Here is a 26885-nt window from a genome sequence, read left to right as displayed (position 1 = left end):
AAATCCGCGGCCACACTGCTTAGAACGCTAACCTGTTCGTTCTTGATCACCGATACATGATCCATTTCCTCTGGTCGTCGTGGAGAACGCACTAGATAAGGGTTTTTGATGCATGAAACTTACTGGATCGGATTTTGAGATATGGATCGAATTGGAATTGATTGATAATCGGATAAAATTATAGTTTTTGCGCTCAGAATCCTAACTTGCCTAGTAATATTAAATAGATCTTCAAACTCGAAGAAAATGATTTTAGATTCATGGTATATTTACGGTATATTTTAAAAATTAGAAGGTATATTTTTTATATATTTTTTTAAGGGACGTGCGGTATATTTGATTGATAAATCCGCGGTCACACTGCTCACAACACTAACTCGTTAAAAATTATTGTTTTTTCAGATTAGCCGTTTGATTAGATTATTAAAGTATTGATTAAAAAGCAGCGTGCCCTGTTTTTGCGAGTGAAATTGATTGGAGGACTGTACAGTAGACGTGTTCATAGAGAATACTGAAGGTTGAGCAGTGCATTTATCGCTGTGCAGCCGATTGCAACAAGTGGATTTTTCGCTTAAATATTCCCCCAGAAGCTAAACAAACGTAAGTTCCAAATCCCCCATCAAGCTATCTCTTCTCATTTGTGCAATCCGCAGTGGACGACTTCGAGTTTGACGACCTGGACGATTTCGCCATGGATTTCTGGAGCGTTTTCATGTTCTTTGTCTTGACGTTCCTCATAATGAGCTGTTGCGGCTACTGCTGCACAAGCAGACGTCAAGGCGCGGTGCTCTCCAGTGAGTAGAGATCAGATTTCTTAATCAGATAAGTGCGGGGATGACTCATAGCCTCTTCAGTGGAGTCGGCAGACATGTGATGCTCTCCAGATAAGAGCGAATACAAATTTGCTAGCCTAAAATTGCAAAAGAGAGAGAGAGGGGTGCAATATGGAAAGCTTCCCAAAAGTTGATTTGCTACTCTTTGGAATTTTGGTTTTGTTTATTACTGAGATTTTTATTGGTTCGCTGCTTCGTAAACAAAATCAATTATGTTTTATATATTTATATTTGTGCGCGTGTAAGAGTATATAGGTAATTTTCTTTATCAATGTATAAATAATTGTCTAATTAACTTCATTTATTCATATCTTATCGAGTGTATAGATTGCGTATCGCAGTGTAGCCATGGGCTGACCGGGAGTTCCCCCTACGAGTCTTACTACCTACTACTATTCCCACTCTCTTGGTAGATCATCTATCTTCCTGAAACAATAATTTTCCCCAACGATCTGTGCTGGAAACGATCACGATCACTGTTATTGTGCAACCATTCTAAATGCCCTGCAGATCCAATATTTAGATGGACGCATAGTCATTTATTTACAAGTTCCCTGTGACTCACGCCCAGTGGCACTGCCTCGATATCGTTTCAATTTGTTTTAATAGATAACTACATACAAATGTACGTACCTATATGGGTTCCATTAAGGCATCGAAAGTAATTGCCTGCAGTACTCGCTGGTCTCTAAAACCCCGCACGTCGCATAAAAAACCCATTCGAAATGATTTATATATACTTTGATATCTGGTTCCCCATTCTGATGGTCTTCTTCATAGTGATGTTGATCCTAGTTCTGATACGCATCCGTCGGGCCCGTCAAATTCGTCTGGCAGCCACAATGGGTGAGCAGAGAAAAGTGATTAAATTGTCATCATCAGATGATCCGATCGGGCCCTGTATGTTCAGGTTCTGGGAACAACTTCAAACACAAGAGCCATCGAAATCTAATCGTCGTGTCTACAAGTGTCCAAATACCTTATGTCGCCATTTGCATTGGGCGCCGTACTAAATGTGTATAGATTATCGCTTTAATTTATTTACAAATAAGCAATGTGGTTTCTCACTTCGATTAGGGTGTGTTTTCGTGTGTCCTGTTCGACATTGGTCTACAATCTGCCTCGAAAAACCTTTGACGTCAACTTGGTTAGTGAAAAAACACACTTAGAATGCGCACAAGTGGAGTAGATTTATGTATCTACTTGATCTGAGGGGATTAAGTAGAAAAGATAGCAAATGTATTTTAAATTATACACCAACTTCTCTTCATTTGAGGAACAAATTTTATACCTCGTACTCACAGAGTACAAGGGTTATATTCAATTCGTGTGCAACTCCGCAGCAAACAACGAATTCAATTTTGTACCCGTCACTCACAGAGTACCAGGGGTAAATTAAATTCGTGTGCAAACTCCGCAGCAAACAACGTATTCAATGTATCAACTTCTGTTTATTTGAAGATCAATTTTTGTACCCGGCACTAACAGAGTACCAGGGGTGAGTTCGTGTGCAAAATCCTGTGTTTTCACACCGAATTCATTGCATCGGACACATTTCTATTCATTTGAAGAAACATTATTGTACCCGGCACTCACGTCAGTAGGGGTACATTCAATTCGTGTGCAAACTCCGCAGCAAACTCCTGTGTTATCACACCGAATTTATTCTATCGAATCATTATTACAGACATAATTTCACGTGGCTGACTCACGGAATGACTGAAAACTCTTAGTTAACCCTCTAATTGATTTTCATCAAAATCAAATTAGGTTAGATTTAATTCCATTTATTTAGTTTTTTAGGTTCGAAAAGTGGAAAATTATACCAAAAGCTGACTTGGGCGATTTGGATAATATTATCGGCACAGCCTTATATGGAAATGCGTTTGTACTAACTTTAAATTTTTCTGGTGTTCTTATGTAAATGTCCGTATGTTTAAAACTGATTACTGAGTAGCGTCACGGCAACACAGTGTGCCAACTTTCCGATGGGCTTTGATTAACACTTGTTAAAACACTTTAGGAACATGTAGTGTAAGATCGAATAGAAAATAGATCGGACTTACCACAGTGCCACTCGAATTCTTGCCATGAAGTACAGAATGGGGTATTATTTACCATGAAAATATTGTCTGGTATGGGAAAACATAATCGTTGTCTTACTCCAGCTTATTTGCAAATTTATTTCTATTATTATCCCTGGTACTCGAAGAGTAAATAGGGTATATTGTATTTGTGCGGAAGGGTTGGAAGGAAGGGTTTCCGACCCCACAAAATATCGCGAAATATCTGCGGTTGTCGTGAGAAGTGATGTAGATGACAGATGTAGAAAACATGTAAAATTGTTAAAAAACCACTAAGATACAAATTTTCTACTGACTACCGGGTATAAAAGTTGTGACGCGTAAGAAGCGTCCCACACGTCCCTTTTCGCTTACAATTGTTTCTTTTAAGACAACAGTCGATATTACAAGTCAAATGTTCTGTTTGAAGAGCAGGATGTCTTTACACTCATGAGTTTAACAACCGAGAAAGAAATACTTAACAATGGGATGTAAACAGAATTTTTGTATTGGGCTAGCACTTGAGAAGACTTTAGACGACCATCCAAGATTATTTTCATGATTTCTTATAGAATTTCGATGCTGTCTCTCTGGTTTGATCTCTCTTGTGGATCGACCACTCTACATATGTTCTGATAAGCGTAATTTAATAACTTGATTACTGCTGACGTCGGAGCAGATTGAAGATTTGTGGGAAGTGTATCGCACACCTTACCTCCAAGATGGTGATTATCGCTTAGGCTTGAGGGTGGTGTCTAGTGTATGGTTTACCCATATACATTTTGGCCTTTTTTTATGGCTATAATTTTGAAGCTCTCTTTTGATTGATTCGAACAATTGACGTAGGTTTTGAGCTGTAAATACGCTGTCCACTTGACAGTATTTATGATCCCCACGGCTCCATGCTCTCATTCGGCTTGGTATCAGGACTATATGGCGACTTTAATCGCATTACGCGCTAAACGTCACAGCCAATGCGACGGCCCCTAATCTTATCTGCTCTTCCAATGCCGAAACGAACTCTGTTGGGATACGGGTGAGCTCGTCTGGGGGACTCTTCCAAAAACCTATAAGGAGGCAACACTCGTCGCGCAGTCACTGTCCAACGTCTGCGCAATGAACACGAGGAGCACTTTCGATATTCGCCATTCTGTGGAGTAGAAGTTTGAATCCAAACGAACAATTCTGAAAGACTGAAAAAGCTTCCAATCGAATATAGTAGCTACATATATTAAAAACCCATCGTAAAGGATGCCGCATGTGCCGGGTGAAAGGGATCTGACGATCTCAACGATTATCCTGTGCTCGATATTCGTGGTGGTTCTCTGTGCAATACTAACGGTCATAATACGTTCTGCCATCCGCAAGAGAGAGCAAAAGGCAAAGGATAAGGGTATCATTGAAGCAAGTTAGTATCTTACATTCCCAGTGCTATCGATATACTTGCACATGGATGACACTTAGCGATGATTGTGAACAATTGTAGATACAATTATAAAATTGTATAGACCAAATTAAAAAAAACCAAAGTACCTATTAAGGAGTAGTTTGATTATCTAAAGAACTCTTTTAGAAACCCGATTTCGGTGCCTGCAAACGAGAGTGTACATTTCTCGCTTTGTTCTTACATTTAAACACTTTGTTCTTCCATCAATTTATATTTAACTGATGACTAAATAATAATATAATCACTGTAAATATATAGAAATATGTATATGTAACATACACATTATCCGTAGGCTGCCTTTTTATTGTCAGCTTATAAGGAAAGAACCAGAACAACCATTAAAAAAGCTTTTATTGCACTCTGAAACAAGGATTCATCATCCTCTATCGGCTTCGAAAATCGTTTATAAATCCATTTTTTTTGTACTAGCTGGAAACAGCAAAATAGTGTCAAGTGTGAGGATATGTCTTCAGGGTAAATATAAAATTGATTTGATGTTTTCCGTCCACAAGTTGTTGGGTAAGGGCTCTGATGAAGGAACATCCCGCTTTTCCTTAAATATCCAAACGCTGGTTATGTACCATTCAAAATTGTACGTCCTACTCTTCGTCATATCGACAAAAGTTACGAAATTCATGATTAGTCAACAATTTTGAGATAAGTATGATAAAAATATCCCAGGGTAGTGAATTAGGAGTAAAAGGTAGCTCACGTACGTATGTACATATGTACATATATCTGAAATTCCCTTCTCGTTCGTACTTTTTTGTAAGATTTTCGAACGTTGCCCAAAAGCAGGCTGCGAAATTTGAATTTGTTTTCATTCAGCTTTGCGTTGGGTTTTTAATTGAAGAACTACAAAAACAGTTGTTCATCTGTTTGTTTAGTTGATTCCCTAACACTCTTGTAAGTGTTGATGTTCTTGTTGAACAAAACAATTGCCAGCAGCGTATTTCAGTTCAGTTTGGGCAATCGGAGGGCTTGGATGTAATCGGCGATGGACCTATCTCCATTGATCATACTGTTGTGTCTGGTTGGGGTGTTGCTATCGTACCTCAAGTTCCTGGACTGGTGGCGCAAAAAGCGCTGGGCAGGTGAGGGTGAGTGACGTGACTGTTGCAAAAGTTTGACTTAATCTGCAGGGTTTACGGTTCCTGATAATTATCAAGTCTGCCAGAAGTTTCAGCTGCACTTGCACCTGCCTCTGAGGCTAGCTCCATTTCATTTGCATTTGTGGCAATCGGTTTCGATTGAAATATCCAATGGATTGGACGGCTCTTCTGGTTTCGACCGTCGCGATGCTTTTCCTAGTAGTTTGGATAGCTTGCATTTGTTTACGTTGCTGCATTGCATTGAAAATCTACAAACAGATTGTGAGCTGTGCCAGTGAGTAAAAGAATCAGTGGCCGGTCCACGATCGTCTTCTCTGCTTTCCTCGGTAAAGAGAGAGCTCGAGACCGGCTCGACAGATGGTAACGCCCAGACGGCCGAAGGGCCGATATGAACTACTGCAGTAAATTCTATTGAGAGGTTTTGATTACTGTGATGCTAGTGCTGCACAGCAGTCAGTAGTTTCAGTTCATTGTATTCAAACGTGTTTTTGCTGCGGTCGCAAGTCGTACAGAATGGAACATAATACAAAAGGGATTTACAAGCTTGATGAACATAAATCCGCTCCCTTTATAGTGATCAAAATAGGGTCTATCCTAATCATCATTTCCTGTCTGCGTTGCTGCAGGTCCTTCCTGCGTTGTTGCAAACGGGAGAAGGAAGAAGGTATTGCCATTGGATTATTGCGTGTACACATAGGGACAGGGAAATCTATCTATCTTATTTATATGGTTGGAACGCTGATTCCTAACACTCTCGTAAGTGTTGATGTTCTTGTTCAGCAATGAATGGGGGACATCAGCATATTTCAGCTGAGTTTGGGCACTCAAACGTCTTGCCAGGGAGTAAATTAATCAGTGGATCTGCATTCGGCATCTCGCGAGACCGGCTCCACACGTGAACAGAGCAGAACATGGTCACTCCCAGAAGGCCAAAGGAAATAGTTGGTCTATCAAAGTAAATTCTCCTGAGGGTTGCGATTGTATGAACTGTTTTATTTTTTTCTGTTTATTGTACTGCTAATGTCCGAATCCCAGAAAATCTCCGAGAGATAGATGATCATTCGATGGTTTCAGTTCGTTGTATTCAAACACGTTTTGTTCTGGTTTCAAGTTGTACAGAATGGAACAATATTCTTTAGAGACTTACAATTATCGTGATAACAATACGACTCGCGTGACCATTAATGTGATCAATATGGTACTCATCCTTATTATTATTTGCTGAGGCAGAAGGTATCCCATTGGATTATCGTGTAGATACAGGGGCAGGGCAACTAAAGACCCCATCCTACTTATCTTATCTGTAAGCTAGTTAAAGATCTTGGTTATCTAAGCATACAGTGCCCTTCTTTCATTCAGTTTGATCTCGTTGTTTAGTGTTATTGGACCGCTTCTTACCGCCCTGAGCTTTCCAAATTTTGGGCTTAGGGAGGATGATGCATTTTCATGTTACTTTGTCGCTTTCGTGCTGTTTATATTGTTGTTGATCTGTGCCATTTGCTATTCCTGCATCCGACCCCACAAAAAAAGACGTCAAAATACAGATTGTGAGTAATACAACCTGTTTATAGTAGACTCAAACTATTACATATGTATAAAAAGTTTGATCGAAAAATGGATCTTGATGGATCTTGATCTTGGATCTTGATGGAAATTGGAACTTTGTGTGAAAAGTTTTTGAAAAATTGTTGGAACACATGTAATTTAATAATACATATTGAGTCTTTCTTGATTTTAATTTGACATTTTAGTTTTTCTTAAGAATATTCTTCTTATAATAGACACATAAGGTTACTTATGCATCCCTTGTGAGGAATTCTGCAAACTGTGATTGCTCCAGAGTATTAGTCACCTTTGTTAAATAAAATTATCCACATACATTAGATTCGCAGCAAAGAAAACTAGGTAATTCCCTAATCAAAATGAGTTCCAAGCCAGCAGCAAGTGGGAAAAAGCTCGACGTCAAATAACCGGAATTGCAGCCACTGGTCATGGCAGAGCTTTTGAATGACGTCATTTAGCGTTTTCTTGCTAGCTTTTCATGTCTTCGATCTACTTAGTCGATTCGCTTCTGTGAGAAACTGTTGTTATTTAGGATTTACCCACCATAAACACACTTATCTGCTACGTGTTCAATTTATGGTTTAAATGAACAAAAATATGCGTGTCAGTGATTCTATGATAAAGAATAAATAGATACTTGTATACGCAAAAATTTGACATTTTATTGTGTAAAACCGATTGCGAGATGACTGGATCTGTTGTCCTCTCATGTGCCTTGTATCTTTTTTTTTCTTACCAAAACCCAACATGTAGCTACACATTTAAGCAGACATTAAAAGAGTTGGTCTAATGAATGCTCTAATGAACCGTAATTGTGGCTAAGCGATAAGGAAATGAATACCATTCAATACCAGAACGTCAATGAAAATGTGGACCTTGAGTTACCTTTTGACAACATTTGACCAAAGTTGATGAATATCCTTTATATGCCATTAACTATATAATTTTTCTGTCTGTCCTACAGAGCTTTGACACGTATTCCACGTATTAAATGATTTTAATTTTACTTACGCTATAAATATGCTTTAAAAGATTAAGGATTTGTAATGCCCAGTGAAGTGTAGACAATGACTCTGGGCTTTCATTATATATACATATGTGCAAACACTGATTAGCAGACTGTGATTGATAAATGACACTGGTGTACTCTTTCAACTGCTTCCAGTTAGATTATTACCCAGCTGGAATCAATTAGTTAATTTTACCAATTTGCTAATTGCCAAATAGAACCTTTATGCGCCTCACTCTATCATCATATGGCAGGCCCATCGAGCCAATTATTATCTGACCCATTTAGTTCAGTCGAACCCTCTCAGCATGAACGCCACCATATTTGATGTAGTCGAGAGAATTTCGCAGCGTATGCATTTGAATTGTAAGTTCCTGGCATTAGAGTTTGGATCTCTATCAGTTCTGGTGGCTCTTGTGGTGGTCTATGCCTGGATAGTGGCCAGAGACGTGATCTAAGCCAAAATATGACCAACCTAACGCTGGGAGCCAACTACCAGACGGAAGAGTTCTACCACCATATCCACCTGTACGTTCAGGCTATGCGATTGGTCATCAAGCTGCTCTTCTACTCCGTGAGTAGCAGTGTGCTGGTCAGTGCAGTGTATTTGGGACGTCGTCAGCGTCGTCGCATTCAGGCGCTCAACGATCTCCGTAAGTTTCGTGGCAAATCTGTAGTTCTACTGCGAGTGCGAGTGCGAATGCGAGTGTGTGTGCTCTGATAAGTTATCTTTATGAGTGCGATTGCCCTTTTCTTTGGCCATTACTCGGCACTTTTCCGACTGCGAATCTAGCCGCTTTGGGTGTGCATTTCGGGTTTAGTCTTTGTGCACAGTCGATGCCGTGAATGTCGCTTTAAAGTTCTAATATCATGGATGATTCTGGCATATATTGGATACTCTTCTTCACATTCTCTGTCTTCTTCCTGACGTCTGTGGCCGCATTTCTCACCCGCGGACGCAATCAAAGGGCGCAGCTTACCAAGTGTGCAGGTGGGTCTCACGGGGAGTTCCCTCCAAAAAATACGATTGATACAATCAAGCAGCCGATTTCCGTATCAGTCAATAGTCAATTTAACCATTTGGGTTAATAACCATAAATATATCAGTTTGTTTCGCGTGCTCCAACGGAAAGCATTGTGTTTTTTGTTTATTGTAATAGAAATGGATTCCTCCATAATTCCCATAATATCTTTTACAGTGTTTTTAGTTCTCGGCTTTTGTATGTTTTTAACACTATTCTGCATGGTCAAGAAGTTCAGGAGAATAGGTAAAAAATCAACATATAGAATCAAAAGTTATTGTCACAAAAAAATCTAAACATATGTATTGTATGTCATCCCGCCCAGACGTAATCGCTTATCGTGTGGGCCATAATCGGCCATTGATTAGACACGGTCTGGGTGTGGGAAACAATATAGCTCTCGACTGACAGAGCTTTTCAGTTTGTTTCCCAACCCGACACGAAGGTGTTTGTGTTCTCTGCCTCGAAATGTTGGCATTTTTCATAGCTCTGTCCATTGCTTTCACTATATTTGTGGCCACCTCGGTTGTGGTTTGCATACGACGCAAGCAGAAGGCAGCCCGAAATGTTGGATACACAATCAATGATGGTAACAATCGCAAGAGGGGACTTCCCATTTGGTTCATGAATTTCATCATGCCACGATCCTACACGATCCAAAACTATACCAAGGAAAGCAAATATGTGCATGGATAGATCGTAGTCATCGTAAATTCTTATCGGTTGGGCCACAATCGGCCATTGATTAGGCACATTCCGCATATAGAATTGACAGAGCTGTCTGTCATATGTGAGATTTTCAGTTTGCTTCGTGAAAGATTGGTAGTCGTTTGTGTTTTCTTCGATTTCTGTACAGCAATCGGAAATGAACGATTTGTTTTTGGGGCTGTTTATCGGCTTTACCATATTTACCATTACCACGGCTGTAGTTTGCATACGACGCCGTCAGAAAGCTGCCCGAAATGTTGGCTACTCAATCGGTGAATGTGGTAAATAGACAAATAATCGTAATGAACAAAACAAAGTGTTGCAAATTCAGTTCAGTTGGCAGCGTAAGAGCATCTGAGTCATCACTGCGTTGGCAATGGCTTATCTGGTGGCTTATCATTGAGCACTGATTAGATACGATCCGTTTTGGCCAGTGAAAGCTGTGCTCTGCAGGAGGATACAAAAATATGAACTGCTTTTGTATACCATTACGCTAAAAAGCTAGGACGCAACGCTGAATACGAAGTCAGTGAAGATGCTCATCGGTCTATCAGTCGGTCTATCGGTACATCAGTTCGGAACTCTATTTTTTAATGTGTTTTCATAGATCTTTTAGATATAATTGAGGAATATACAATTTTTCATCGACTTTAGCGTAGTATTTCGTTTTGTAATTTCCCATTTCTAATCTCTGTTTTTTCAGCTCCCGTTGTGGTGACATCCGCCACCCACACAGCCCCTGGCGGTTATCCGGTTACACAGCTTCCCCCGCCCGGCTATCCGGCCGGCAATGCCTACGCTGTTCCCTATCCGGCACAGACCACTGGGTAAGTGCAAATAAGTGCGAAATGAAAATTTCATTTTCCATATCCAATGTCTTTCCTCTCCAGCAATGTGACTGTTCAGATGCCCATGCCGATGCAGCAGCAACATCAGCAGATGCCGATGCCAATGCCAGGGTGGGTGCTTTGCTCTAGGGCCCTGGCCCTAGTAAAGTTCAAATGAAATGCAAATATTAATATTTTGTTTCCACACTTGCAGCACGCACACGCATGGCGTTGCATATCCCCCATATCCTGGAGCTGGAGCAGCCAATATGAATCCCCCGACATACGACATGGCCGTTGCCAGTCCCGGGCCAAGTGTGATGCCCGCTGGTTATGAGAAGCAGTCGCCCTACAACCCCAACTTCGGGCAGTAACGCTAGAGCTGTGGGGACCACCACCTCAGTTGAAACTGATTTAGCGAAACGTTTTTGAGAGCATTTTATTCTGTTTTTGTCGATATACGCTTCTATACTCGTCGATTTCATTAGTTTTGTAACTCCTTTATACATCTCCCAATGCATCGTGTGTACACTGACTATCCAAAAATGAATTCCACATTAGTCAACGATTCGTTTCTCGCCTCCCATGAGAAGACCAAAGTAAAAACGACAGCAAAATGAGCCATTTTTATATATTCCTTGTGATGTATGTATCTGTACATATAATATAGCCTTAGCAGCAGCCTAAGCTTACATTTAATTTATATATATCTACATTAAGGAATCCTTACACAAACCAAACATCCACTATACATACGTGAAGTGTTAATGTTAAACAATATAAAAACAAACATAAAAACATAATAACAACGAAGTGCACATCAAATACACTCCAATTTTGTTTATTCCGATGTGCACTATCAAGCAAAAAAAAAACGAAATAAAAACAGCAACAAAAAAGAAATATTGAATATGTTTTCAATTGCACTTTAAATTTTTTGTTTTTGATATTTCTTTTTCAATTAATTCGAGTGCTGAGCAACATTTCTGCCTTTTAAGTAATTGGTCTGCAGTCATTAATGATTTTTGCGTTCATTTTAGAATGAGAGATTTAGAGTGAAGTATTTAATATAAGTTTGTGTTTTGTAAGTAATTGTCTGTATGTTATTTATTTGGTCATCTTTTCAAAGTATCTGCCTACTTTTAATTGAAAGGGAAGCGTGTATAGTTAAGAGTAAATTATGGAATAAGTTGTTTGCTGGGTTAGCTCCTTCAAAGTGTTTTTAAAATAAGCATATTTTGAGATATCCGCTTGAGGGTGATGTCTAACCATGAGAAATTTCTGCTGCCAAACGTTTTCCCTCAACTTGAGGGCGATTAACACGCTACTTTAAAATAATTCCGTGTAATCCAGCGCACAACGCCACAGTCTCGGTTGCGTTGCCCGACTCCCCTACATACCAGTCAGATTATTTTCCCGACATGTGGTTCAAGCTTAGCCTAGCGGTCTGTCTGCTGCTGATCAGCAATGAGGTGGGATCCACAGACTACTGTAGGAAGGATCTCTGCCCGCCATTGAGTAGGCACATTGCCTGTGAGAATTATGGGGTATGTCCGCGTATAATTTGATGGCTTCAGGTGGTGTTTCCATTTTTTCTTTGGCAAGGACTTTCATGAGAGTTGCGGCACTGGAGCGGTCATCATGCAGTTTCCGATGCTTCTGCAGGCACAGCTCTTGTCTAGCCTAAACTCTTTCCGCAATGCCATAGCTCTGGGAAGGTATCCTCCATTCAGACCAGCAGCCAGAATGAGCTCGTTGCGATGGAGCGAGGAGCTGGCAGGGCTGGCCAAATGGATCACATCAATGCCATGAGGCCGACGAAAGATGGGTAAGCCGAATCGCCAGGGATGGACTGGTCAGTACTCCTACGGACTACTCTGTCAATTCTCGCGTGGGAAGACTTTCAGCCAGCATGTGTATGTAGAGAGTGTGCATCCGTGTGAATGGTGTTTTTCTGGGGCACAAGCCAACTACCAGGGACTCTGCTCGCTCGAGGAGCATATCAATGCGAATGCTGTGCAATTGGACACTCTCCATTTGCCTTAATCGGTCACGGGTGCTGAATAAAGAAAAACAAATTAGCTTGATCCGAGATCTGAGTTATTCGTGCCACGCTGGCGATGACACACAGAAGGTGCTACCGAATGATTTGCCCGCTACTGCTGCTCTCTCTGCTCCCCCTGCTGCCACGCACAGCGGAGGGTTTTGGGGAACTGAAGCCAACTGTGAGGCACACGAACCTGTGTAGAACAGATCTCTGCTCAACCCGAGCGACCCATGTGGGATGCATCAAGACCAAGGTATGACCAAGTCAATTGGTTGAACGGACAACTCTTAGCCCACAAATTTGCAGGACTTTGCACCGACTTGTGGCAAGGGAAATCATATCATCTTTGTGAACGGCGGCCTGCGGCAGCGCATGCTGCAAAGCATCAATATCATGCGCAACTACGTGGCCAGTGGCGCGGGCAACTTCTCGGTGGCTGGCCGTATGCCCACCATGGGCTGGGACCGTAATCTGGAGCTGTTGGCCAGCCTGCTGGTGCGTCAGTGCGATGAGGAGGCCAGGTTCTGCTCAAACACAGAGAAGTATCACTACGTGGCCACCACCCAGCTAAGCGGCACGATGGCGCAGAACGGCAAAGTCGCCAATCTGGTGATGAACAAGCTTCTGCCATCGCTATACATCGATCTTCTGGGCTGCCACATGGATAAATACCACAAGCTGCAGCCCCTGTCCGAAGGGTGAGTGAATGGCACGTGTAGACAGGAGTTATCCCAATTATCTCTCATCCACACACCACCAGATCCTGTGTGGGCCACTATGTACCCCTCATTCAGGACAATGGGAATCGCATGGGCTGCGCCATTCGCATCAGGGCCGATGATAGTGACAATGCGACAATTTCCCTCAACCTTCTCTGTCACTTCTCGCGGGCCAACGTGAACAATAATCCGCACTACGAGGTGGCCACCATACCCGGGGAAATGTGCAGCTCCGGCAAGAGCAAGATCTATAGATTCCTATGCGATCGCATCGAACAGGTCGACGCCAACACCATGGGCGACGATGAAGTGACTGGCGGCCAATTAAGCTGAGTTGTAACTGAAACTGAATGAGTGAATAAACTGGGAACCTGCATGAGCGCTGCATGGGTTCTGGCTACCAGAACATGCTGCGTATCCAAACGGGTCTGGTGGGGTGTCGAATTGGGTCAACTGATAGATCCGCTTGGGCAGTAATCGATTTGGGGAGCGAACTCTATAAGAGACCGCCCGCGAGGTCAGAGCTGGCTAAGTTGGCTGCCTCGTCGAGATGTTGGACACAAAGTGGCTGCTGCTGTTGCTGTGGCACCTCTGGAGCCTCTGGAGCACTAGCGCCTTTGATTACTGCGATCCTGCCCTGTGTCCCGGACCGGAGAGGCACATTGCCTGCAACAATTTTGGCGTAAGAGCGTGGTGTAGGGAGACAGTAGGGATGATCCATTGCTTAGCGTTGCCCTGATCGTTGCAGGAATTGGCGGAAAGTTGCAGTCCGGATGCCCATGTGGTTCGCATTTCGCCCAATCGTCGCAACATGATTCTTAACGAGCTGAACGAGTACCGCGATCGGATTGCCAGGGGCGATCTGTTGGGCTTCAGTCCGGCCACGCGCATGGCCACGCTTCAGTGGGACCCGGAGCTGGCCAGCTTTGCCGAGCTGAATGTGAAGCGGTGTGCCCTGGTCAACGATCATTGCCGCAACAGCGAGCAGTTCCGCAACGTGGCCCAGGTTGTGGCCGAGGGCGGCTGGCAGGGTGCACCCGAACGGCCAGTTCCTGGCAGCACCACCGATCACACAGTCGAATACCACACGGAGGACGAGGTGATCAAGGCCACGCTGGAGCAGATGTTTGCCGAGTACAAGGAGTGCACCATGCGCGACATCATCGCCTACAGTCCTCCCATCAGCAGGTAGGGAACTCTCTCTCCTGTATCCGCCCCCCACTTGACTCTCACAGAACTCTTTACTTGCGCATCAGCAAGTGCATTGCCTACTTCACACAGCTCGTGAGGGACAGCACCACGCATGTTGGCTGCGGCATACTGCGTGAGTCCCGCAACACCAGCAACGAGGCGGGCCAGTGGCTGCTCAGTGTCCACCAGTACATGACGTGCAACTTTGTGCGGGCCAGCGATGTGAATGCCCCTGTCTACCAGAGCGGCGACAGATCGGCCACCGAATGCCGCAGCGGACGCAATCCGATGTTCATCAATCTCTGCTCCATCAATGAAATCTACGACACCTCTTCAATCATGCAGGGCCTTGGCATCTATTAAGTTATCAATTACAAATACTTACAAACCATTATCCAAGTCAATATGTGTGGGAGAAACGAAGGAGGGTTCTGATAAATAACAAAAAACAAAAACCGCTTCCTGTTGGAAAGTCTTTGACAGGGGAAGTACCAATGCAACGTTTGTAATGGGTGTGCCATATAAAGGATCCCCTTTATGCGCATTCGCTAGCCAATTTTGGTTTGGGTGTGGCCCATCTGCTGTACATCAGTGTATCAAAGTTAAAGTTTCTTTGCCATTATCGCTGTTATAATGAAGTGAATAACTCCTTTTTGCGGAATTTAAGCTGCACAGTGTCAAGCAAATTGAAATGTGTTTTGCCCGCGGCTCCTCTGGTGTTCCTGCTCCTCGCCTCCGGCTGTCCTGGTGGCGGTCCTGCATCCTGCTGCGCGCTGCTTGACAGTTTTCGCACCTCGGCAACCTGTCAGCCAGCAAAAAAAAGTTCGTTGACAACTTTAGCAAACAATTTTTTTATCGCAAACTTTCCATGCCTTCTTCCTCTTTTCTATTTGATTCGCGCTCTATTATATACACACAAATACAAGCATATATATGTATGTATATAGAGAATGCATTTTTTAACTGCAAGCAAGTGCGAAAAAAATGACAAACGCAGTGTGAACCACAAATGATGCGCAATAAAATGCAACAAATGACAGAGAATAAAACCAGCAGCTGGTCGAAGGTCGTTGCTACGACCATAAGATACCCGTTACGGGTAAACCACTTAAACATGATAACTAAGATTAACACATCAGTTGGATGTAATAACGAACTGCTTAGGAAAAACTACAGTTTTGCGCCAGATATCAAAAGTATTCTGCCCACACACAATATGCCCGTGCATGCTGCGGATACCGGGGTATAACAATTGAATGCTGTGTGAATTGTTCGTAAAAACCCCTTTTTTATTAACTTAATTCATTGAATTGTGAAATTGTGTGCTGAATTGTGAACGGTATTAAACATTGAAGTGAGATATCCTTTATACGTACATACGTGACAATTGTGCATAATCATACTGAAGTTTAATTTGTTGCAATAGTTTAGCCATAGACCCGTTTAAGGACCGTAAAAAATGTGTATGTTGTATTGAGTAGATTCTGGAACAGCTCTAAGGTAATGGGCCGAACGTTTCCCAACAATATCTGAAAGTCAAGAGAGTTACAAGAGATTCGACTTATTATTTGTAGTCTCTCACAGAAGGCGGACGCTGTGCCCTCATAATCATGAACAGAATATTCTTTCGAATGGGAATTTCGAAGGTGAACCACTCTGTTTCGTAGGCGGCTGTGGCCACGGATAGATTCTGTTCTCTCAACTCGTTGGCGTACCAGTACAGAGCTAGGATTTGTGCCAGTATCATATTGATGTAGAGACAGACAATAATCAGTTGACCGTTGGAGTCGACCTGTCGTCAGAATGGGAACAAATACGAGTACGTAATGCATAGTTGAATCTGGGAAGCTGCGAACTTACAATGATGAGCATGAAGAGCAGCGCACAGAGGAGTGCGGAGAAGGCCAGCAGCTCGAAGAGGAACACCATGGTGGTTAGGCCATTGATTTTGTCCACATACTCGATTATGCTCTGCTGATAGCGAATGCACTGGGCTATCTCCGCAGCTAGGTGCCTCGAATCGCGATGGCCTGCCGGATGATGGACGGCCAGGAGGCGTAGGCGGTGCTGCAGGGCCTTGCACCGGACAATGCCGAACATGATGAAGGCCACAATGAGACTTGTGTAGGGAATGTACATGCAACAGCCCATGGGGGTGATGAGCATCTGAAAGACGTACCACAGCTGATAGTAGGGGGTCGCATACTCATCGAGTCCAGGTATCCGACTGCCAAACGGAAGCACTGCGAATGGATAGGAACAAAAGCCATGCAATTGCCTCTGGCAATTTGATGTTTGACAGCTGCCTTACCTCTTTCGCTGGAGCTCAGAGGGTAGAGGCCGAAGCCCATGCAGGTGAGCAGGCCAAAGAACAGATTGCCCCTGGCCATCAGCATACCCTGTCGATTCAAATCGTTCAGCATGCCACTGATGTACGTGTCGCTCTCACTCGCCAGATCGTAGTAGTCGCTGGCCAGGCTCTTGATCAATCCCACATAGCCAGCCTGATCCTGCATGAGTAGGTAGGCCCGCAGTACCGTATTGATCCACAGAACGAGCATGTAGCCATTGCGTATGATGCCAGTGATTCCTTCGTTGGTGGTCAGCATATACACCACCTGCGTGAAGATGTGCATAGAGGCCAGAGTGAGGCAGACATACCGCTTCACGTTTTTGTCATACAGCAGGGCCCAGAACCGCAAAATCCTGACGTTCGTGCTGATCAATTGGATGTCTTCAAACATTGCACACAGTTTGGGGTGTCTACTTTAATGGAATGCTTTGCCGTTTCGCTTAGCTAGGACATTTTATAGACTCTGCCAAAGGGTTTGTTGTGGCGTGCACGTCTTGCATCGACTCCCAGCTGAAAGGGTTTTCTTTTTGTAAATTTGGCGTAAATTGCCAATGATGTTGCACATATTTGAGCCATGGTTTTGAATTTATTGCATTTAATTGGCTGCATATTGATTCCTTTTGGTATTTATTCGAGGCTATGAGGGGGGTAACGAGGGATGAACGTTATGCGAACATGTGGTAATTCAATTAAATTTTCATTAGAAAAATTAGAAATGCATCATGGAATCGCATTGCAATTCATTCACTCGGCAAGCAATGTGTTAAACGGAATTTGTTGATGATTTGACTGCACCAACAACATCAACAAAGTCAATAATATTTAATATGCTAACTCTATTTGTATGCGCAGATAAAACGTATCCAATTTCGATTTGGATAATGAACCGAAAACCATCTACGGTCGATCGCTTGATAACGGAACGATGAGAGCGCTGCGCTTCGAAGCCCGGGGAGCTTTCGAGAGCTTTCGGGAGAGAGAGAAAGCTTGCCCTCTACTGTCATCGTTCTAATCGCGTGTATCAGTTAATTTCCAACGTTTCACTTGTGCGGTTCAATTAAGACACTCTTTCTGACATCATGGAACAATGGATCGTAGCGCTCTCGCTGCTCGCCGTGCTGCTCGTTCTGCTCTACAAGTGGTCCGTGGCCAAATACGATGTGCTCACCGAGAGGGGCGTGCCGCATGCCAAGCCCAAGCCCCTGCTGGGCAATATACCCATCAGAGCTATGGCCGGTGGCCTGCCCGTGCTGAAGTATATGATTGAGCAGCATATGCAGTACCGGGGGAGCAGGGTGTACGGCATGTACGCCCTGAGAGATCCCATCATCTTCATACGCGATCCAGAGCTGATCAAGCTGGTGGGCATTAAGGAGTTTGACCATTTCGTCAACCACCACAGCATGCACAATAATGCGCAGGAGTCGATTCTCTCGAAGAGCCTCATCTCGCTGAAGGATGGTGCTTGGCGGGAGATGCGCTGCATTCTGACGCCAGCATTCACCGGGAGCAAAATGAGGGTCATGTACCAGCTGATCCACTCGTGCAGCGAGGAGGCAGTGAGGCATGTAGGGGAGCAGTTGGAACAATCGAAGGCCGGGGCCATTGAGCTGGAAATGAAGGATTACTTTACGCGTTTCGCCAACGATGTGATTGCCACTGTCGCCTTTGGCCTCAGCGTGAACTCATTCAGGCGGAAAGACAACGAATTCTTTCGCATCGGACAGTCGCTGTCAAAGGTTAGCGCCTGGGCAATTGTCAAGGCAGTTCTCCATGCCCTGGTGCCGCGACTAATGAAGGTGAGTCTGCTACTAGTCGTTATGTATCTCTATATTGGCTCCCTTGGTCCCATAGCTGCTGCGCATTCAGGTGCTGGACTCGGAGAAGATTGACTACTTCACAAGTCTGGTGAAGGTGGCCATGAGGTATCGCAAGGAGCACAATGTGGTGCGTCCCGACATGATCCATCTGCTGATGGAGGCCAAGCAGCTGAGGTATGCACAGCTGGTGGACCAATCCAAGGACGCCAGCCAGTACGCAGAGTTCACCGACGAGGATCTGCTGGCCCAGTGTTTGCTTTTCTTCTTCGCTGGCTTCAGCATCATCTCTTCGGCCCTCTGCTACCTCACTTACGAGCTCTGCATGAACCCTGAAGTTCAGTCCGAATTATTCGAGGAGATACAGTCGGTGGACAGGGAGTTGGCTGGCAAACCTCTCACATATGACACATTGACGCGAATGAAGTACCTGGACATGGTTGTACAGGAGGGGCTTCGGAAGTGGCCCCCAGCCATAGCCACGGATCGCGAGTGCCACAAGGACATCGACCTATGTGACGAGAGCGGGCGGAAGTTGTTCTCTGCCAAGAAGGGCGATGTGCTGCAGATACCCATATTTCCGCTGCACCACGACCCCGAGAACTTTGCAGAGCCGGAACGCTTCGACCCCCAGCGCTTTTCAGATGAGCGCAAGTCGGAGATTAAGTCCAGCACCTTCCTGCCCTTCGGAGTGGGTCCGCGGAACTGCATTGGCAATCGACTGGCCCTCATGGAGCTCAAGTCCATTCTCTTCCAATTGATTCTGAGCGTCAGGCTGCTGCCTGCCCAGAAGACATCGACCAATCTGCTCGATAGCATCATTGGTCACAACCTGCAGCCAAAGGATGGCTTTTGGCTGAAATTCGAGCCGCGCAACTGATTGAACTCCATCGATTGCATTGTAGCTAATTAATCGACAGCCGTTTTTATCATTAAAACTTGTATGCAGCTGAAACAGTTTTCCATTAATCAACCAACCAGCAGGGTAGTCCATGGCATGACAGCTTCTGTCGCGGATTTTTTCAATTAATTCCTTTCCTAACATCAAGCGAAATTTTCCTCTCAGGTCAAGTCTCAAGCGTCTCAAGTTAATCAAGAGTAATTGGAAATAGTACCATGGATATATCGGTAGCCGAAGTGTTGTATACCTATTCGAATTTTGATTATTTTCATATTTGACTAAAGTTGTGACGCGATCATTGCTTTTCCGACTTTACCCTTATGCTGCTGATGATCAGTAAGTGTAAGAGTTACTCAATTAGTTGCTGAAAATCGGAAAGCCCTCTGCAAGAGTATAAGAAAATACTCGGAGAGTGTCACATGCAGGCTCTGCTCCTTGGGCTAGGGCATTTGGCTTCTTGTCCAGTTCAGTTGTTGCTCAAGAAACTCCCACGGCTCCTCCGACCAGCAGAGAAACCAAAAGTTTTTGACATTTTCGTTATTTATGTGCTTTGGGGGGCAGTATTTAGGCAAAAGTTTTGTGGCTCGTCTAAGCAGTTAATACGATATTGATTTATTTGCCAGTCAACAGCTGTGAGATAATAAATATTATGCACCCCAAAATACATATTCGAAATCTCCCGTCTTGTCCAAGGCAAAAGCAAAAACTTTTTGTTTTGATTTCAAGATTTGATTTATAAAGCGGCGGGCGATTAAGCCTTGATCCACCAAGACTTTTACCCAAGTTTTATAAGCTTAAAGTTGGTGGGGAAATGGCCAAAGGCTGTTGGAGGGAGGGTGGGGACTGATTCTGATTCCGAGTCGGTTCCAAGTCTGGGGTGCAGTGAAACTTTTCGTCTCAAAGGCCACAGGAAAAGTTGAAAAGGCGCGAAAAAGTGAAAAGTTTTTGTTTGCGCTTTGCATTTTCTTTGCTGCTGATAATTATTTTGTTTTGTCAGTGACGTTTTAAATTGTTCTATGGGAAAGGGGAAATAAATATTGTATACCCCATTGTGTGTGTGTTTGTAAGTCTGTGTGGTGTGGCTTGTCGTTGAGTCTGCGGTAAATTGTGCAGAATCTTGCAATTTGTTTCTGCGGAAAGCGGCTTGACCATAAGCCTACCCATTTGCATAATTATTCATTGCGCAGCATTATGAGCATAAATAAAATAATGCCTCACTGCACAAACACACACACACTAAGGGTCTCACACACAGATGCACAGAACACAAGACTAACATGTGAGGATAATGCCTTGTAGAGCATAATAAACTCATGTAAGCCAGAGTGCGCCTCGGAGTGTGTTTCTTATTTATTGTTGAGCATTTTTATGGCCCTGCCACAAGCTTTCTCTCTCCTTCTCTCTCGTCCTGTGTCCTTCTAGCTAGTTTATGGCCTGCATTAAACTCCCGCATGCACAAACAAACTCCCATTGCATTCTATTGCAACGGAATACCAATTGAAATAATCATAGAAAAATGTTTAGGTTTCTGTTTCGGTTGAGAAAATCCAATTCCAAATAATGGCTGCCGAGTCATATACTCGCAGAGATTAATATCGAATAGAGTACGGCAAATTATAGTTTGAAGAATTTTCAACTCCAACTTGACATAGCATGTGAGTGGCTTTTGTGATGCCGACACTTTCGAAAATTTAACAGAAAGTTCCACAGAGCTCCGAAAGCCTCAGCTAACTATTCTCATAAACCTGACATCTCTCTGTGCGGTGCTTTTGTGCATTTGCATCTGCGTGTGTGTGTGTGTGCCGAGCACAGCCTTAACACCGAAATACTCAATTAAATAAAGTTCAACACGAAATTGCATTACATTTATGAACTTAAGTGCATCTGGCTCTTGTACCAATGCCAACTCTACCTCTCTCTCTCTCTCTCTCTCTCTCTCTCTCTCTCTCTCTCTATCAGGCGGACCACCGAAAGTTTTTGCCCTAAAAGATTATACATTATGTACAAATGTACATTCATACTATACATAAAAATAAGCTGTGCATATTTCCATTTTTAGTTGAAGAAACAAATAAAATAGGGGAGATCCTGGCACTCAACTGGAACAAAATCCTATTAGGGTACCTCGTTGGGAGCCCAAGAGTGGTTGCTATGGAAACCTGCTCACTACGTAAAGGTAATAGAGAAGAAGTGCATACAAAATTTCGCAAAACTCTTTTTTTAAGCCTTACAAATAAAATCAGCAAAAAGCGCCTTTATTTTATATCTTTTAAAACAGATTCTTAATGCTTAAGCCAAACAAATACAATTGTCAACTCCACTTAGAGTAAAATATATGTTCATATATGTATATGTTCTGAATTGGCTGATGTAGACAGGTTGACAGGAGTCACTTTTTGAATGTATGTTTTCGCAAGAGTTTTATACATTCTATCCATGTGCTCTTATCTGCAGTGATCCGACAGACCCGAAATGAACACTCGCCTGTGCCAATTCGATAACAGTTTTCCACTCAATCAAATTACACAAACGAAAATTTAATTAACATCGAAGAGGGCTAATTACTCTAATTGCATTTAAGTCTTTAAACCACTTTAGGGATTTGTGAATGCGTGTAGGGTGGGACAGGTGGAGTCATGGACAACCTGCGGCCAATGCAATTAATGTAAATGCTCCCCTCGCTTTACCCCTTCCATGAACGGATATACTCACATACATCTGCATGTGGAAGATATATTTGACATATTTCCAACTGCATTTCACAGTTAATATTCAGCCAATTGTTGGCATTTTGCGGTTTTTGCACTAATACCCGGCATGGGCTTACTGTCCCCCGACCTGTGGCCTTTCGCACTACTTAGCCAAATTGCCCACTGAGCCCTCTTCATGGCTTGTGCACATTAAAATTGTATGCAAATAATTTATATCCTTTTTGGGGCCTCCACTGGGGTTTTAAACTTTGGTCGAAATGTGGAAAGCTGCTGTGGGTATTCCCAGAGTAAGTTGATTTAAATGGTTATATGTACATACAGTCTTATTGTAGTAATTATTATGGGAGCAATGCAAATTGATGAGTTGTTAGTTTTGTAATATTGGGTTATTAGGAGTTTATCTTTCAGCTTCTACTATGAGGGCTTACGTTCATTAGGTGCGTAGATCTCTGCTTTCGAAGTCACTCAGCCTCCGAAATGTGCAAACAACCTGAAAACAATTTTGTTGGGGCTTAGCCCGAGCTCTGTGGACCATTTTAGCGTTTTATTATTTCCTTTATTTTCCAAAAGAGCGGCTATAAATACGGATACTAACGTACGCTTGCCGACATCTCCGTACATCCGTATGCCGGCTCTTTTATGACAGCCCAAAGTGCCTACTTATAAAATCAAAATCATAAAAAATAATGTTAATTTCAATATTGTCTCATTAAATGCGTATAAAACTCCAGCCGGTGAGCATGTGTGTGTGTGTGTGTGCCTCTCTGTGTGTGATGAAAGAAATTCCAGGATGGCTGTCCAGCGGGTGTGCGGAGGAATTTGTTCATTTAACCTGCCTCGACGTGGCCCAAGCACAGTGGAAGTATTTTGTGTTCTAATACTTTAAATAATCCACACGTTAAATATAACCGTTTGCATAAATTCATAATTTCCTCTCTGATTCCATGACGGAAATGAAAATGAAATTAAATTTTCTCTGCACTTTTGCTAAAAGTGTGCCCACTGTGGTGGTTTTTATTCTTTTCTGGAGTATGGGTGCGTGAAATTTAAATAAAACGTGCGATTGTCGAGCAGCTGTTGCCGCCTCCATCCACCTCTTCCGGTTGCCCTTGCCGGAGTGACGTGGCTTAAAGGCGGAGCCAGGCAGACAATCCATACGGACGGCCTGGCGGAGGGACGGAATGACGGACGTACCACACATGTGTACGTGTGTGTCACCATCTCTCTCACGTACCCGTACACCTCTGTCGCACACACAAACTCTCTCTTTCGTACGCATAGCGGTGGGGAAATGTGACAGGATGTCATTTTGGAACGCATCCGAAACATAAACACGCCACTGCCACTGCCACAGTCGCCTTTCTTTTGTACTCCGACACACTACGCTACAGAGACATATATTTTATATATGGTACATATAAATATACATATGTACATACATATGTATAGAAATGTGAAAATTATGCTGCTAAAAGGCGGCAAATGTTTGCATTAGTCCTCTCTACCACCTCTCGTCATGGTACGGGGTAAGTTTTTGGGGAAAAACAAGCGAAACTAGGAAATTTGCATAAGCGTTTGCTCGTTGGCAGGTTCCATTATCGGGGTATGTGGATGTGTGCGCCTGTTTTCAGTTACTTAAAATTCCCGTAATATTCATAATATGACACAAATGCGTGTCACATTCGGAAAACTGAAAATAATGCATGGCATAGGGAAAACTTGTTGATTTACATGGGAATGGCTGCCTTTCGAAGCTCGTTTAACACTTGAAATCAAACAGCATTGAACCCATGAAGGAATAACAATGTTGTGCGACCATTTCATATTATTATAATATATTTTTTCTTTCGTTGAATTGGAATGTTTTTCCATATTTATCTTTATCTGCAGGCAGCGTCGGTACATACTAGATCATGTGCTTCTCCAAGGTTTAACATAACTTAAATTTCATAATTTCTGCTACAATTTATATACATATGTATGTATGTATGCACTCGTACATTTTCCAGCGGGTTGAACATTTATAAATCAATTTCTTTTCATTTAATTGGTATGCAAATGATATAAAATGCAATGCTCGTAGAAGGAAGGTATGCTAAATATATGAATGGATTTATTACATTTTTTTTTCCTCTTATTTTCTACAATTGCAATTGCATTTACATTTACAATTTTGCTACAAGTTGAGAGAAGTATTCCGAATGTTGTCTGTGTGTCCGCGTTTTATTTAACTATTTATTAATTTGTAGTTTTATTATGTGTTATTTATTGGAATTGTTTTCCCACGAGCACTTTGCCAGCAAAAACCACTAAAACAAATAATAAATGAACAATAAAAAGAATCAATTTTAATTTTGCCGTTGCGTGCATTTGGCTTTTTACCAATTGCCCACAAATTCGAATGTGCACACAATTAATTTCTATTTTACGGCTTTGTCCCAACAGGAACTTGTAGCTGACAGCTGATTGCATTTGGCGGGGAACAATAATACAAAATTAGCTAGTTAATTGAATTTGTATGGGGTCACGGGGGTGAAAAGTGTGGGTTACCAATATGATTTGCATTTGGTAATTACTCGTATAAATAATGTTAACGAGGGGATGCAGGAATGCAAATCACAACCTAAGAAGCCCCACACACAAACGACTAAATGCAGTCCTAGTTTACATACATCTGTAGATATTTTCCGAACATCCATAGAGATTAATGTGCCATAAATATAAGCATATTTTATCCCCCCACATCATGTTGTGTAAATAAATTAACTCCTTCAAAATGAGATAATATTTAAACCAGTCAAGGAAGTGCAATAAGTGGAATTGATTTCCAACTTAACACAGAGATTAGTTTGACAGCTCAAGTAAACGTTAAAGTCTGGAAATTAATTGCATTTCGCAAATTTCCTCTGTGCCAAGTGTAAAACAATGTCATTGCAAGAGGTAACTTGAAGCCAATGAAATTTGGAATTTCAATTAACCGAATTAATTATCGTACAGGTATTTTTGGCTGTCAGACAAAGTCTGTCTGTCTATTTGTTGACAACTGCGCAGACATGTGCTTTTGGGTTTAATGGAATTAGTTTATTTGGATTGAACAATTTCAGCGATGACAGTGACAACTATTGTTGTCGGCAGCAGTTGGGGAGGCAAAACAATTTGACATCCCCGTACACATACACATCCAACAGTGTGCACTCCACCAAAATAAACTTTGAAATATGCAACAAACTCTATGTGCTCTTCGAGTGATGACTGTACCAGTACGAGAGTGTTTGACTGACATAATTAGAACAGTAAAAGTCATAAAATAAAAGCAGACATCGCAGACGTAGCTGAAATTGTACAAATACTAGCATTTATAGAGTGAGACAACTTTTCCACCCCCCCCAGCCCAGACCAGCCCAGCCCTGTTGGTTCTTACTTCCTCAGACCACGATCCTGCCACAGTCAGCCAGAGACCGGGGCGTGGGGAAACTGTTATTTAGAGGCCTGGGGCTTATTTGCCTCATGTTGACGGGTCTTGTGTCATTTGGCCTATTGATTTTTGCAGGTGGATAACCTGAAATTCGGTAAGCAAGAACTTTGCCCAAAAGATTTTAAGTGGAGGGAGGTGGGAGGGCCAGTAGCAGGCAGAACACTTGAGGCAGCAGCCTTAGAGGGTGGAACCTAGAAGGGAAGTACGAGCAGATGAGCACAGACAAAGTTTGTCTTTTTGAGGGCAAATAAATTTAATAAGCGCATTCAAGTTTATGCCAAACTTTGGCCCGACTTGAGCAATTTGATTATGACAGTAAGTGATTTCTTTGAGGGTGTGTGCTCCGTGTGTATGTGCTCCCTATAGCGCTGTGTGTGCATGTGGCAGCCACATAATTAGCCGGCCGAGGCGTTGCATACTTCTCAGCTGCGGCACACAGCAGACCAACAAAGGAAAAAATGTTTTGGCCTTCTCTCTTTGGCCGTCTTTCTTCGCATATTTCATTAGCCCTATCGCCGCACTGCTGGCCAGATCCAGACTAATTTATGACCCTTTTATGGCCACATTGCAGACCTATTAACAATGTGCAGTCAAATTTAATTTCAGCTACAACGCGTTGCAAGGGGGCAAAGGCCAGCGGCAAAGTCCAAACTAAAACCAAAACTCTACAGAAAAAAAAACAGTAAAAAAAAAATCATTCGAATTTATGTGACAGCGTTTGAAATTTATTTGCTGCAACGATTACATGGCGATGGCTTTAGCTCTGGCGATTGGTGTCCTGCAGACACTCAGTATGGTAGATACTCGTGTAAAGTTCCATTGACCCATTTCCGCTCAGTATCTGGCCCGACTAAAGCATGCAAAGTTTTTGGCCAGCCAACAAAAAGAACAGGGGGAATGTTCCCATGAACTGAACGCAAACAACGCCAAATGCGCAGACGATTAGTGCAACATTTCGTAGGGGCTAAGTGAGAGAGAGAGAGAGCGCGGTTATGCGTCATCAGAGAGCGTGACTTAAAGCTAAGTTTGTACATCATCGATAGTGGGACTTAAAATCCACCAAAAATCGCCTGATTATCCAACTCGT

The 26885-nt window shown here is 42.9% G+C and overlaps 6 protein-coding genes across 16 annotated transcripts; 5 read left to right on the top strand and 1 right to left on the bottom strand.

Moving 5' to 3' along the window:
• Positions 1–377: 377 nt before the first annotated feature.
• LOC117890524 (atrophin-1) lies at positions 378–11480 on the top strand. Of its 10 annotated transcripts, XM_034795442.1 has the most exons (5): positions 378–600; positions 654–794; positions 10461–10584; positions 10648–10716; positions 10799–11480. In XM_034795442.1, the coding sequence occupies exons 2-5, from the start codon at positions 692–694 to the stop codon at positions 10956–10958; spliced, it is 456 nt and encodes a 151-aa protein (XP_034651333.1). In that variant the 5' UTR covers positions 378–600; positions 654–691; the 3' UTR covers positions 10959–11480. The 10 variants fall into 10 exon arrangements, with proteins under 10 accessions (XP_034651333.1, XP_034651330.1, XP_034651324.1 ...); XM_034795439.1 differs by lacking the exons at positions 378–600; positions 654–794 and adding an exon at positions 1543–1679; XM_034795433.1 differs by lacking the exons at positions 378–600; positions 654–794 and adding an exon at positions 4089–4304.
• Positions 11481–11983: 503 nt separating this feature from the next.
• On the top strand, positions 11984–12411 carry LOC117890525 (antigen 5 like allergen Cul n 1). Its single transcript, XM_034795443.1, has 2 exons — positions 11984–12131; positions 12190–12411. Exons 1-2 carry the CDS (start codon positions 12006–12008, stop codon positions 12394–12396), a joined length of 333 nt encoding a protein of 110 aa, XP_034651334.1. The 5' UTR covers positions 11984–12005; the 3' UTR covers positions 12397–12411.
• A 274-nt stretch (positions 12412–12685) lies between these two features.
• On the top strand, positions 12686–13717 carry LOC117890523 (antigen 5 like allergen Cul n 1). Its single transcript, XM_034795431.1, has 3 exons — positions 12686–12884; positions 12938–13329; positions 13392–13717. Exons 1-3 carry the CDS (start codon positions 12705–12707, stop codon positions 13681–13683), a joined length of 864 nt encoding a protein of 287 aa, XP_034651322.1. The 5' UTR covers positions 12686–12704; the 3' UTR covers positions 13684–13717.
• A 156-nt stretch (positions 13718–13873) lies between these two features.
• Positions 13874–14940, top strand: LOC117890522 (antigen 5 like allergen Cul n 1). Of its 2 annotated transcripts, none has more exons than XM_034795429.1 (3): positions 13874–14032; positions 14099–14538; positions 14607–14940. In XM_034795429.1, exons 1-3 carry the CDS (start codon positions 13901–13903, stop codon positions 14902–14904), a joined length of 870 nt encoding a protein of 289 aa, XP_034651320.1. In that variant the 5' UTR covers positions 13874–13900; the 3' UTR covers positions 14905–14940. The 2 variants fall into 2 exon arrangements, with proteins under 2 accessions (XP_034651320.1, XP_034651319.1); XM_034795428.1 differs by having other exon boundaries at positions 14586–14940.
• A 1028-nt stretch (positions 14941–15968) lies between these two features.
• LOC117890637 (odorant receptor 49b) lies at positions 15969–17293 on the bottom strand. Its single transcript, XM_034795588.1, has 4 exons — positions 16853–17293; positions 16402–16784; positions 16124–16333; positions 15969–16070 (listed from the first exon to the last, which is right to left on the bottom strand). Exons 1-4 carry the CDS (start codon positions 17283–17285, stop codon positions 15969–15971), a joined length of 1128 nt encoding a protein of 375 aa, XP_034651479.1. The 5' UTR covers positions 17286–17293.
• A 643-nt stretch (positions 17294–17936) lies between these two features.
• LOC117891357 (probable cytochrome P450 9h1) lies at positions 17937–19665 on the top strand. Its single transcript, XM_034796792.1, has 2 exons — positions 17937–18693; positions 18749–19665. Exons 1-2 carry the CDS (start codon positions 17974–17976, stop codon positions 19589–19591), a joined length of 1563 nt encoding a protein of 520 aa, XP_034652683.1. The 5' UTR covers positions 17937–17973; the 3' UTR covers positions 19592–19665.
• The last annotated feature ends 7220 nt before the right edge of the window (positions 19666–26885 follow it).

The sequence above is a fragment of the Drosophila subobscura genome, chromosome E (genome assembly GCF_008121235.1).
Source record: "Drosophila subobscura isolate 14011-0131.10 chromosome E, UCBerk_Dsub_1.0, whole genome shotgun sequence".
NCBI lineage: Eukaryota > Metazoa > Arthropoda > Insecta > Diptera > Drosophilidae > Drosophila > Drosophila subobscura.
Note: the sequence above shows the minus strand (reverse complement) of the source record. Positions and strands in the feature narration are given on the sequence as shown.

Coding starts and splice junctions, on each gene's coding strand:
- LOC117890524 (XM_034795432.1), top strand. CDS start 8,494: ATGACCAACCTAACGCTGGGAGCCAACTACCAGACGGAAGAGTTCTAC. Junction 8,681..10,460: donor TCAGGCGCTCAACGATCTCC/GTAAGTTTCGTG, acceptor CTGTTTTTTCAG/CTCCCGTTGTGGTGACATCC. Junction 10,717..10,798: donor ATGCCGATGCCAATGCCAGG/GTGGGTGCTTTG, acceptor CCACACTTGCAG/CACGCACACGCATGGCGTTG.
- LOC117891357 (XM_034796792.1), top strand. CDS start 17,974: ATGGAACAATGGATCGTAGCGCTCTCGCTGCTCGCCGTGCTGCTCGTT. Junction 18,694..18,748: donor TGGTGCCGCGACTAATGAAG/GTGAGTCTGCTA, acceptor TTGGTCCCATAG/CTGCTGCGCATTCAGGTGCT.
- LOC117890523 (XM_034795431.1), top strand. CDS start 12,705: ATGACACACAGAAGGTGCTACCGAATGATTTGCCCGCTACTGCTGCTC. Junction 12,885..12,937: donor TGGGATGCATCAAGACCAAG/GTATGACCAAGT, acceptor ACAAATTTGCAG/GACTTTGCACCGACTTGTGG. Junction 13,330..13,391: donor CTGCAGCCCCTGTCCGAAGG/GTGAGTGAATGG, acceptor ACACACCACCAG/ATCCTGTGTGGGCCACTATG.
- LOC117890637 (XM_034795588.1), bottom strand. CDS start 17,285: ATGTTTGAAGACATCCAATTGATCAGCACGAACGTCAGGATTTTGCGG. Junction 16,785..16,852: donor TCTGAGCTCCAGCGAAAGAG/GTAAGGCAGCTG, acceptor ATCCATTCGCAG/TGCTTCCGTTTGGCAGTCGG. Junction 16,071..16,123: donor GGGCACAGCGTCCGCCTTCT/GTGAGAGACTAC, acceptor CTTGACTTTCAG/ATATTGTTGGGAAACGTTCG.
- LOC117890522 (XM_034795428.1), top strand. CDS start 13,901: ATGTTGGACACAAAGTGGCTGCTGCTGTTGCTGTGGCACCTCTGGAGC. Junction 14,033..14,098: donor TTGCCTGCAACAATTTTGGC/GTAAGAGCGTGG, acceptor TGATCGTTGCAG/GAATTGGCGGAAAGTTGCAG. Junction 14,539..14,585: donor TACAGTCCTCCCATCAGCAG/GTAGGGAACTCT, acceptor TGACTCTCACAG/AACTCTTTACTTGCGCATCA.
- LOC117890525 (XM_034795443.1), top strand. CDS start 12,006: ATGTGGTTCAAGCTTAGCCTAGCGGTCTGTCTGCTGCTGATCAGCAAT. Junction 12,132..12,189: donor TTGCCTGTGAGAATTATGGG/GTATGTCCGCGT, acceptor TTCTTTGGCAAG/GACTTTCATGAGAGTTGCGG.